The 12,454-nt window shown below is 48.9% G+C and overlaps 1 protein-coding gene across 1 annotated transcript; it reads left to right on the forward strand.

Moving 5' to 3' along the window:
* Positions 1-1,937: 1,937 nt before the first annotated feature.
* Positions 1,938-5,734, forward strand: Kcna1 (potassium voltage-gated channel subfamily A member 1). The gene is made up of 2 exons (XM_021165337.3): positions 1,938-2,820; positions 3,192-5,734. Exon 2 carries the CDS (start codon positions 3,727-3,729, stop codon positions 5,212-5,214), a length of 1,488 nt encoding a protein of 495 aa, XP_021020996.1. The 5' UTR covers positions 1,938-2,820; positions 3,192-3,726; the 3' UTR covers positions 5,215-5,734.
* Positions 5,735-12,454: the final 6,720 nt, after the last annotated feature.

The following is a 12,454-nucleotide window of genomic DNA, read 5'->3' on the forward strand; positions in this document are numbered from 1 at the left end:
CCCTCCTCAGGCCGGTTTCTGCTTCCCTAACTAATGCAGTCTCAGGTCCCGCGCAATTGGATTGGAGCAGAAGCTGTGCTCCACTCACCAGAAGTCTTAAGATCCTGTGGCGGGTGTTGTGGGTAGCTGGCGAGTGTCAGTCGACCCTGCGCCCCAGCTGCCCCGGTGCTTTTCTGACCGGAAGAGGGTTGTGGCCCTATGTAGGCCGGATTTCTCTCTCCCCAACCAGAGCAGTCTCAGGTCCCGCGTGATTGGACTGGAGCAGAAGCTGTGTTCCACTCACCAGCAGTCCCAAAATCCTGCGGCGGGGGTCGTGGGTAGCTGGCGGGTGTCAGGCAACCCTGCACTCCCACTACCCAGGCGCTGATCCAGCCGGATGAGGCCTGTGGCCCTACTCAGGCTGGTTTCTGCTTCCCTAACTAATGCAGTCTCAGGTCCCGAGCACTTGGATTGGAGCAGAAGCTGTGCTCCACTCACCAGAAGTCTTAAGATCCTGTGGCGGGTGTTGTGGGTAGCTGGCGAGTGTCAGTCGACCCTGCGCCCCAGCTGCCCCAGTGCTTTTCTCTGAAACAGTTTTTTTAGGCAATCTCCTTATAATAAGGGATGAATCAGGACAAGGACGTGCACAGGAAACAAGAATTCAGGATCAGGAAGGAGGAAGTGGAAGACGGGGCGGGTGCAGTAAAACAGCGGGGAAGATGAAGTGAAGCTCTGGGACAAGGCTAGGAAATGTTGATGCAGTAGGCTCACTGTGAGATTTTTAGCTGCAGCGACTACCGAACCATCATGCCTGACGTTTCCTGGCAGAGCCTCGCATTTATTATTATTTTTCCACCAATGGAGCATCGGTGCAGAAGAGGAGCGGGGGCGGGGGGTAAGGAGTTTCTGGGATGAGGGACCAGTGTGCACTGGGTGGAGTTTAAGGTGGGAAGAAGTACTGTGCAATAGAACTCGCTGTTCGTGGAAGAAAAGGCAGGGTTAGGAATCTGGAGGAGAGGAGAGAACAAACACTTATTTTTTTTTTTTTTTTTTTTCCTGAAAGGAATGCTGGGGTCTGAATCTGGAGGAGGAATTTAACTAGCTGTATCCCTGGGATCCTTCTAGAGGCCCCTGCCTTACTAGCCACAATAGAGCCAGGAGGATGCGATCATTGACTTTGATTAAAGAGGTGGGTGGTGTGGGCGGCAGGCGCCGCCAGCCGCGGTGGTGCGAAGGGGCGGTACCAAGGCCGTGCCAGGAACCAATCAGCGGTGACTCTGGATTCTTCGGGGCTCCTCAGAGGCTCCGCAGCGGTGGAAGGACTGGAGCTGCTGGCTGCCTCCTCCGGTGCAGCCTGCATCCAGGTGCAGCCGCACTGGGGACGCGGTGCATATCCCTTGCTCAGACTGCCACTGTTGCGACCCTTGCGCGAAAATGTCCGGAGCCTAAAAAAGTAGTCCTGAGCGGCAGAGGGCCACTGGGTGGGTGGGTGGGTGGGTGGGTGAGTGGGGAGGTTCGGAAGGCAGGACTGAGGGTAGGAAGCGAATTGGGTGACTTGCTTCTCACGTTTGTCCCAATTAGCACCAAGTTGGCAGACAACCCACAAACCCACGAAGCCTTTGCTTGTCCGCCCCCGCCGCCTCCCTCCCCCCTCCCATCAAATTCTCTGCATTTCAGAATATTCTGACTGTAAGAAAACTTCATCTCCCCCTCCTCGGTTCAAGTGAAACAGACACTTGGCACCACCTTCTCCCAGTAACACTGTGTGGATGAATCCCGGAGATCCTCAACTGCAGCGCTCTTACCAAACTGCACCCTTTGGAGTGGGGGTTGGGGGGCTATGGTGGGCTGGGCAGAGAGGCCTCTGGGGGAGAGGCGGGGTGGCGCGGAGGAGCGAGATGCAGGAGGAGGATCGCCTGTGTGACTGCATCTAAAGCAGACTGGTCCAAGGAGTTCTGCCAGGGACACCACCGCCTGCATTGCGTCGGACCTGACCATCTCCAATGTGAAATTCCCGGGGAAGGTCGCTCGCAGCGGAGGGCCGTGCGTGGGCGGGGCTGCGGGCCGCAGGGAAAGAGGAGTTGGTGGTGGGCTTTTCGAGGAGGGGGTGCGGAAGAAAAGCTGTGCAGGCAAGGATGGGAACTGAATGACAACCCCCCTCTGCCAAACCACCCCCTCATATTTTCCATCTACCTCCTCGCTCCTGCCCTCCCCCGCCCTCCCCAACCCACGCCCGGGTGGGCCAATCGCTGCTCCGCATTCCAGGCGCTTTCTCAGGTTTCTGCTGATCTTGCAGCGCCCAGAAATGGACCGAGCGAACCTGCGGCCGCACGCTCCCTGCCCCACTCGGAGCTGCTGAAGGCTCGCGGCGCGCCGCGGAGAAAGGTCCGTCTGTGGTAGCGCAGGTTACCGGAGAGCCATGTAGAGCCAGGCTTTGAGCCGCCCGCCTCCCTCGGGATCGAATCAAGGGCTCCCGTAGTGTTCAGAGTGGGGGCGAGAGTGCAGCTTATCGCCATTTGCTTGGGTGATTCCGGAGAAGGTGGCCTTTTTGTTTTTCCACCCCGCATCCTCCGGGACTCCCTGCCCCAGAGAGAGGACAGCGTCTCCAGGTTGCTTGCACCGTCTGAGGATGGGGGTAGGGTACGGACGTTTCTTCCGTAGCTGCTCGATAAAACGATCGGGCTCCTGAGAGGAGAAGGACGCGAAACGCGAGGGGCCCGGAGCCTCTCGCACGCTGCTGCGGTGGTGGCGGCTGCTCGTTCCGGCTGCTGCAAAGGCGACCTGCCGCATTCAGACTCTCCGCCGACTCAGCACAGCCTCTGCGCCAAGCCGGCCCGCCAGGTAGGAAGCTCTCCAGTTCGGGGCTGCAGAATCGGAGGTTGGGGGTGACAGGGTGGGGGGAGACTGAGGGTGCGGGGTTGCTCTCCGGGACCCGCAGCTCCTTCAATATCTCTAAGCGCTTTTCCGATCTCCAGTTTTACGAAGTTGTAAACAGATCGGCTGTTGGGCGTTGGGAAAAGTGGGATGGAAGATTTCCAAACTTGGATTTCTGGGTGTCTGTTGTGTGTCTGTCTGTGAGTATGTGTTAACCCCAGTAAAAGTCCGGTGTGTTCTACAAAAGCTAGTAGTCTGTGCTCTTCGGTGTCTATAGGCTCGTCCCATCAGAATGCTTCTGATTTTCTACCCTCGTATCACTTTTTATTTCTCTGCAGCGTCCATCGATCGCCCCGGTGGGAGCTTAGAAGGCGGCAGGCGAAGAGGGGTAGGAGGGGGGAGAGCCAAGGAGCAGCAAAGTGGGTGACAGGCCTGGGGATCTGCTGAGTTGGCACTGCACCCTGTCCTAAGAGGGCTGCAGGAGGGGAGGGGAGCCGGGGCGAGCCCCCGAAGCGATGGCAGGTGTGCATTAAGGTGATCAGAGCAGGAAGAAAAACCCATTCACCAACATAAAAACAGAGCACCCCCCCCAAAAAAAAACCCCAAGAGTAGCAAAAAAAAAAAAGCTTCACTGGGGGACCTCAGGCGAGAGGGGTTTCCAAATTGCGTAAAAGGCAGCGTGGAGGAGGGGAGGTGATAACTAGCAAAGTTGCAGACCTCTGAACCTTCTGGCTCTGAAGCCCCTCCCTGTGAGCGTGGGGAAGACTCACTCTCCGGTGGGGGGGCCGCTTGGGTCCCCCCCACCCCTACTCCCTCGCTCCTTCACAACCCGGGCTCTCTCCTGGCCTCCTACCCCTGCACCCTGCTTTCATCATGACGGTGATGTCGGGGGAGAATGCGGACGAGGCTTCGACCGCTCCTGGTCACCCCCAGGATGGCAGCTACCCGAGGCAGGCGGACCACGACGACCACGAATGCTGCGAGCGCGTAGTAATCAACATCTCCGGGCTGCGCTTCGAAACGCAGCTCAAGACTCTGGCACAGTTCCCCAACACGCTGCTGGGCAACCCGAAGAAACGCATGCGCTACTTTGACCCCCTGAGGAATGAGTACTTCTTTGACCGCAACCGGCCCAGCTTCGATGCCATCCTTTATTACTACCAGTCTGGGGGCCGCCTGCGCAGGCCGGTCAACGTGCCCCTGGACATGTTCTCCGAGGAGATTAAATTTTACGAGTTGGGCGAGGAAGCCATGGAGAAGTTCCGGGAAGATGAGGGCTTCATCAAGGAAGAGGAGCGCCCCCTACCCGAGAAGGAGTACCAGCGCCAGGTATGGCTGCTCTTTGAGTATCCGGAGAGCTCAGGACCTGCCCGGGTTATCGCCATCGTGTCGGTCATGGTCATCCTCATCTCCATAGTCATCTTTTGCCTGGAGACTCTCCCTGAGCTGAAGGACGACAAGGACTTCACGGGCACCATCCACCGCATCGACAACACCACAGTCATCTATACTTCCAACATCTTCACAGACCCTTTCTTCATTGTGGAAACCTTGTGTATCATCTGGTTCTCTTTTGAACTGGTGGTGCGCTTCTTCGCCTGCCCCAGCAAGACAGACTTCTTTAAGAACATCATGAACTTCATCGACATTGTGGCCATTATCCCTTATTTCATTACCCTGGGCACGGAGATAGCTGAGCAAGAGGGAAATCAGAAGGGCGAGCAGGCCACTTCCCTGGCCATCCTCAGGGTCATCCGCTTGGTAAGGGTGTTCAGAATCTTCAAACTCTCCCGCCACTCCAAGGGCCTTCAGATCCTGGGCCAGACCCTCAAAGCTAGTATGAGGGAGTTAGGGCTGCTTATCTTTTTCCTCTTCATTGGGGTCATACTGTTTTCTAGCGCAGTGTACTTTGCGGAGGCGGAAGAAGCTGAGTCGCACTTCTCCAGTATCCCCGATGCTTTCTGGTGGGCGGTGGTGTCCATGACCACTGTGGGATACGGTGACATGTACCCTGTGACAATTGGAGGCAAGATCGTGGGCTCCTTGTGTGCCATCGCTGGTGTGCTGACAATTGCCCTGCCCGTACCTGTCATTGTGTCCAATTTCAACTATTTCTACCACCGAGAAACTGAGGGGGAAGAGCAGGCTCAGTTGCTCCATGTTAGTTCTCCTAACTTAGCCTCTGACAGTGACCTCAGCCGCCGCAGCTCCTCTACTATCAGCAAGTCTGAGTACATGGAGATCGAAGAGGATATGAACAATAGCATAGCCCATTACAGACAGGCTAATATCAGAACTGGTAACTGCACCACAGCTGATCAAAACTGCGTTAATAAGAGCAAGCTCCTGACCGATGTTTAAAAAGCAACAGGCAAGCAAACAAAAGCCCCAAACAAACCCCTTGGCGACTCCTGTCCCACTCTGTAGATACTTTACTAAGCAGTAGTCTTTGAATGCTTTATTTTACTGGCAATGCATTGTTGCATTGTGACTTTGGGGAGTGGCGAACCTGAAGCTTTCAAGATCCATTAAAAAAAAACAAACCAAACACAAAGCAAAAAAAAAACAAAAACAAAAACAAAAACACAAAAATGACCCAACAACCAACTATTTTCATTTTTATTAAAAAGAAAAGAAAGAGGATTTTCTTATAAATGCTGTCCATTAAGTAGTCTGTGTGAAATAAGACGATTTCCTTGTCCTGAAGTATTTCCAATCTTTTGGCTTAAGGTTTTTTTTGTTTTTTTGTTTTTTTTCCTAAAAATCAGATGACCACTTAGGAATATAAAAATTCAAATCTGCATGGAACTCCACTCTAAACTTTGGCAAACCACACAGCACATTTCAGATAGTGTGCTCTGTGGAACACTTTGTAACAGCTTCAGTGGTCAGTGGGGGGGGCGGGGGGGATGCTTTTATTTTGATCAACTGAATTGCATACAAGGCTAACAAAATCCGGACTAATTGAGAATGGTTCAGAAAGCACCTTGCAAATCTGATACTGGGCCCAATCTGTTGGGATTCTCTATCTGCCCCATTCTCCTAAATCCAGTCTATTCTCTAAGAAAAGGGTAACTTGATTAAATGAGTCGATTCATCTGTAGGGCTGCTAAGTTCTATCAACTGCAGATGATCCAAATATAGTTGTTTTTGTTTTTAACCAATCCTGACCCCTGACCCCTGACCTTCAGAAGTGGATGTAAAACCTTACCCTCCTTATTGCAAGAGCACAAGAGTTAAATGGTAAGCATGTTTGAATCTGATAACATTTATTTTATAATCGCATGCCGAGAAAGTTAACCCAGACAATAGGGAATAAGCTTACATTGAAATTGACTCTTCTAAATATAGGCCCTTTTCATTTGCATTCACCAAAAGTGCACTCCTTCATTTATTAACTCTTTTCTTAGCAACTAAAGTACTGTATTTAAGTACATACATTAGATGGGGACAATCCCTTTTCGGAGCTCAAAGCATGTTCTCTTAGTCAGCATTATGGCCTATTTGATTAAGATATACCTTGAATTAATTAATGCATGATTTCAGTGATAAAAATTAGAAAATATTAAAAATTACAAGTCTGTGGGACGAAAGGCCCAAAGAAACACTTGGGGTGGGGGTGGGGTGGGGGACACTCCCATCAGTTTTCCTGCCTTTGCTCAGGGAAATGCCAAGCTTCTGTGCAGGTATAGACAGAGAGAGGACCAATATGCCCATCCTTTAAGGGAAAATTGTGGAAAACTAAATAAGTCATCAAGGTATTTACTAGACCTAAGACAAGCATTCTTACTAGCTGAACATAAATACAAGCAAAACAAGCAAGCAAACAAACAAACAAACAAACAAAGGTGCAATATTGCATGGTTTCTTGGTGCATTCTTAGGATGTAAGTGATAATGCTGACCTCTTCATGCATCCAGAGCAGAGCCAATTTCTTTTTTGCAGTCATGATTTGAAGTCTATAGAGACTTCAGCCCTCCCCCTGAGGCTCCCTGAAGAAACTCAGCCAATTGATTTAATACTTGCTTAGTGCCTTTATCTGTACCCACAGTGAACTGCAGAAAGTGCCTCTGTAACTCAGCTGGGAAGTTATTTAACAGAAGGGAGGAAGGGTTGGGGCACAGACCTTTTGCTTTTCGTTTTCTTTGTTTTTTTTCCATCCTCACCGTCTCACTTCACCACTGTGAGAAGACCTCTCCACCCTCAAAGCCCCCAAAGAAGAGAGAGAGAAAGCAGGTGCTGTCTCTCTTGGCCCTCTACCGGGCTGGGCTTAGTTGATCTCTTTGGCAGCCTGACTCTGGATATGAACTGAGACCCATCTTTGAACTGGACACGAACTATAAACCAGTTCTCTTCTGTTCTGTGCTGTTTTGTTTCTTCTCCATCAGTAGCCAAGAGAAATGTTTTTGGGAATGTGGAAGGCCACTCTGGACATATGAAGCTTCCTCAGGTTCAGTGGCTCCATCTCCCCCATCTCTCCCTGTCAGCTATAGCACTTCGCAGATCTCTGAGAGTCTGATCTTTGGGGATATTGTTGTGAATCATGGGGACACTTATCTCACAGTGACTTGCCATACGCCAGCCATCTTGGGCCAACCTCCTATGTATCTTTCCTATGATGCTCCTCTGATTGTCCCACCGGGAAGTCACTTCACTGGCTGAACATCTGACTGCTGCTGCCCCAGCCACTGAATCCAGAGAATGGTGGGGACCCCATGTCCAGCTGAAAGATCATCATATCACACAGGATCTGGAGTCCAGCAGCTATTCACCATCAGAGAGGCGTTCATTGCCTTTTTAAGGACGCCGGAGTGGGGAATCTTCATTCTGCTTTTAGCATGTGGCTGCCTACTACTGTTTGCCTTACATTCTTGCCTGGCTTCTTCTGGAATCTTCCCTGGTACTTCTGTACCTTTCCCCCACCCGATCTTTAGACTAGAAGTGAGGCCATAAACCAAGAAACTATGAGGACATCCAGGCTATCTAGCTCATTTGAAAGGAGATGGACATTTTCTTTCCCTGTGCAATTTTTGTGAGTCTTCAGGGTGTTACAACATATATCCTAGAAGATGAGGTGCCAAGAACTGCCCAGCCTCTGACTATAGGGTACTATACCCTGCTGTGTGTTGCTCAATCTTTGAACCTTAGATCATCGCTCTGATCTTTCCTTCCACATGATTGCAAGTGTCCAGTTGGGAGAAAAATGCCAACTCCTCCCCCACTCTCCAGGAATATCTTGAACTTTTATTTTGACTCTGAGATCTAGGACACAACAGAACTCTGTCAACAGCAATAATCCACTCAGTACTATGGGATGGATGGGTTAGAAGATGCGATACTGAGCCTGAGACTGGTCAGCCAGCCCCTGGACATGAGACCTTCTTCTTGTAGCGGTGCCCTGGACAGGTTGACACGCGGGTGTATGTTACAAGACAAAGTGCTGCATGTGGTGAAGTGGTCTGCCTGGGGCTGTGGGATGTGCTGCTGTTATGAATTTGGAGTGGATGGGGGATACGGATGCTGGTTATCCATCTGTAGCTCATTGCAGTGAGCGTGATGACAGGGGGCACGGGGATTATCTGTGTAGCATAGGCATGTGACCTTTGACTAAGCTCTTACCCCTGCACTGTAATGTGCTGAAATGTCTTTGTAGACCTGAAGGTGCACTTAACTAAACTGCCTACTAAGGAATGACTCTCATCTGGTCCACTTCACACTCCCTTCCCCAGGTGTTTGCCCTTTCACCCCCTTCTTAGGTATTGAGCCTTGATAGCTCAAGCCCCAATGCTAAGACCCGTTTTCTCTGGAAGGAGAAGACTTACGATATACTGATAGCCATAGCCCATCTCTTCCAACATGTAGGGCCCTAGTTCCATAGGGTGCCCTTGGAAGGATCAGGTCATCCTGTGGCTATTAGCCATCCCAGAATCTCTGAAGTGCTTAACTCACTTCAAGTGATCTGAATCAGAGAGACCAAAGATATTAATTTTCTCTGTCCTCAGATTTCTAGAAGACAGACTATGGCTAGGAAAGGGTTAATTTTGGTTTGGGCTTTCTCTCTCTCCTTTCTCCATCTGTACACATCCCCTACCTCACTCCCCACTTGAGACCTAAATTTTGAAGCTCAATGACCTCTGTTCACTGGGAGTGTGTTTGTGGGTTAGTCCAGGATATCAGGTCCAACAATTTCCCCCACACTGTAGTCAATGGACAGTCATTTTCTCTAACACAAAACTGTGTGGTGGATTTAGATTCCACTGAGGTGGAACTGGAGTTACCACAGCCTTGATCTTCTTGAGACTAGACAGAACAAGAGTGGTGGCTGAGAAATACATTTTCCTAAGTAGAAAGGAGGTACAACCCATAAAGGACTTTCTTCACATTGAGTGTAGCAGTTATGACTTTTTCAAATTAGAGTCTAAAGGAATCAGTAAAAAAGTAAAAAAGAAAAAAATTAGTTTTCAACCTCATGCTTCATATAAGAGGCCTCAAAGCACATGCTTATTTTTTTTAAAGCAACTTTAAATTTTAATTTCTTGTTTGGTAGATTAGCTTGAACAAAAAGTAGGAAATGAACGTTAGCAGAAGGCAGTTCCCCATTTTCTTCCAGGGATGACTTATTCCTGGGAGCAGTGAGAATTGGTGGGTGGTAACCATCCATAGTATAAAATTGTTAGAAAGAGTATAAACTGCCAAACAACCACGTTATCTTCCAGCCCTTTTCCAGGAGTGAAGCCTTTTGATATTTATATTCACTTGGAGAAGACAAACAAACTAGAGTTTGAGGAATCGACCCAGGCTTGGTTGAAGTGTTCTCTCAGGTGGTGGACTCTCACCTACAGCAGGGTCCAGCAGGACTTACATTTATAGCACAGGACTTCAGGGTATATGCAGACATGTCTAGAATGACTCAGGTAACCCTTCAAGAATTGTACATTACTTATCGCTTTTGTAAAGAAGCAAGCAGGAACTGAATTGTTAACCAAAAGTATTCCATTACCTTGGGCCACTGTGCAAACTCATTCAGGGCATACACATAATGTTAAAAGCTCCAGAATCAAGTGGCAGCCTCTTTTCTCATTGACTCATGGGAGTGCCAATGTGTAGGAAAAGCATTAGGCTCTGCTGTCTTTCGTACAGCTTGGGGAAGGTTGACACTAGTCACAGTGATTTTCATTTAGGGGTTATTAGGAAATTTGTGATATGAGACTTCAAAAGATCTAGAAAGTCCTCCCCCCTAAATCAAAGAAGAATTAGAAATGGATAAGGAAAGAAAATGGAAGGAGAAAGTACCCACAGAAAATGCTAGGTCAAGAGTTGTCTTTCCTCTTCAAAACTTGCAGAAATCTACTTCTTCAATGCACTGTTTAGGAGTCATGTACGAAGCAGCCATAATTTGGTGACATGGTCTTTATGACATACCTCTAAGATTAAAGATAGACTATTCCTGAGGCTAAAACTACAGTCCAGAAGTATTAATCTGATGTGCACCCTCAGGACGACAAACCATTGAAGCTGATGAAGTTCTGTTTTCTTTCTTGGCTTTGCCAATTGCTTCCTCCTTGAGTTAAGGACATGTCTCATATCATCGCCCCTGCACTTGCCCTGCCCTAACCGTTTACTATGTTGGGTTGAGGATACTGAAAGTTACGAATGGAGAACCTAAGGATGCGCATAGTTTTCATCTATGCAATTTTACTTGGTTCTGTCACTTCATGATCTGTTCATATTTGGCATCAATTAAAGATAATTTTTAAGGATCTTATCATGGAATCCCTGGACTGTTTCTTTGTACCTTGTTTAACTGGTCTTTTTTGAGGGGAGGCCCTCTACTTATACCCTCTGCTTTGGGGTCTAGTTAAAGGACACAGTGATGACTTAAGGTAGATGCCAGGAAGTGACCTCATTTCCTTTGGGGCTGGTGGACAGTTGCTGGCATCCGAAGAGGTGCCCTGGGGCTTGCATTTTGAAGATCAACTCACAGGTTGGTTTTAGACAGGATCCCAGACCTTTGAGAGTTGGCCTGTGCAAATGGTGGGGGAATTCAGCTTTGCAAGGGGCAAAGAAATGAAGCTGAAGGGAGTAGAACCATTAGTCATGGTTTGAATTTGAACAGTTTTCCAGCCCTGCCCTAGAAGCATTTTCGGAAAGGTGTGTGTGTGTGTGTGTGTGTGTGTGTGTGTGTTACTCAGAACAGTGCTATGACATGGTATCAAATGACTTCTGAGATATCCAGTGCTGTCAGTAGTGATTTTGATGTAGAAAGAAATAAGTTCATAGGTGCTGTTTACATTCAGTTTCCTACATAGTTCTTTGTGTGGTTAACATTTCTTTCTTCCCTTTCAACACATGACTTGATGCATTTTCTAAACTTTAGACCTCTCTCTTTCCTTGAGAATGTCACATTGTACTCCACTTTTATGTCAGAGCAGACAGGGCTCCATGCTTCAGGACAGAGATCTTCCGAGAGCCTAGTGCTCCTGGTGATGGGGTACCATCATGGAGTTCACTTGCACCATGGCCTGGGTAATCTAGAGATGGAACCTACTTTTGATATAGACGTTGCTACCAGAAAGAGAGTCTGAGGCTAGGAAGGAAGCTGTCTGTGAATTTTCAGTTATGGTCAAATTATAGGTCAGGCTAAACTGGAGGAAGGAGAGAGCTAGCTAATGCCAAGGGCAACAGAGACACAGGGGCCGGGGAAAGTAAGACCTTCAGTATGTGTCTCAGAGCTCAGCATTCGAATGGTCTGGAAGTAGAGGCAAACAGAGATGGGTAGGGCCAGAGGCAACACTGCAACTGGAAGCTGTGCTTGATCATGGAGCATTTGGAAGTTGGTCATGCCACTTTTAGGGGAGGCCAAACAGAGAAGTGAGAGCAGACAAAAGGATGGGATTGGGTCACAGCTCCATTGTGATTAGTCAGGCAGGTAGCTGCTTTCTGCAGTCAGTTTGATTCTAGATGTTGACCAGGCTGGAGGGTGGAGAAAGGCAGGTGCTGGGCTCAGCAAAGTGCCTGGCTGCAGGGCTTAGAGGAGGACAGGACTCAGCATGGTTGGGCTGTCATCACCAAGCCCCATTGGGAACCCGCTGAGTACTGGTTTTCAGAACACCCTACCTCATTCGCTTGGGAAGGAGAGTACAGTGGTACTTGGGACCTAGCATCATACTGATTAATCCCACTTTTAAGGATGTAAGAATACATGCACTTAAAAAAGGAATCTTAGATCAGATGAAAATAAAAACCTTTTGACATCATTAACAACAGACTACTAACTTCCACCCATCTCAAAGCCAAGAATGTCACCAGAAAGCATCCTGGGCCCATAGAGAAGCCCCTCCATCTTGCTGTACCTGCCTCTCTGATGTACCCACCAGAGTATTTTACACTTGCCATGATTTATGGCTTTCTTTGTTCTGTAAAACTATAAAAATTCATGAAAATGCTCCCATGTTGGAACATATAATTTTGGGGTAACCTAAATCTATGCTCCTGGTTCTGTGGTCACTTAAATGGCTTCTTATTCCCCTCTCCAAAAACCAACCAACCAGCCAGCCAGCCAGCCAGCCAGCCAGCCAGCCAGCCAGCCAACCAACCAGCC

The sequence above is a fragment of the Mus caroli genome, unplaced genomic scaffold (genome assembly GCF_978045245.1).
Source record: "Mus caroli unplaced genomic scaffold, Mus_caroli_1 scaffold_7, whole genome shotgun sequence".
NCBI lineage: Eukaryota > Metazoa > Chordata > Mammalia > Rodentia > Muridae > Mus > Mus caroli.

Bases quoted from the DNA above. Each gene is read 5' to 3' on its own strand.
- Kcna1 (XM_021165337.3), top strand. From the start codon at position 3,727: ATGACGGTGATGTCGGGGGAGAATGCGGACGAGGCTTCGACCGCTCCT.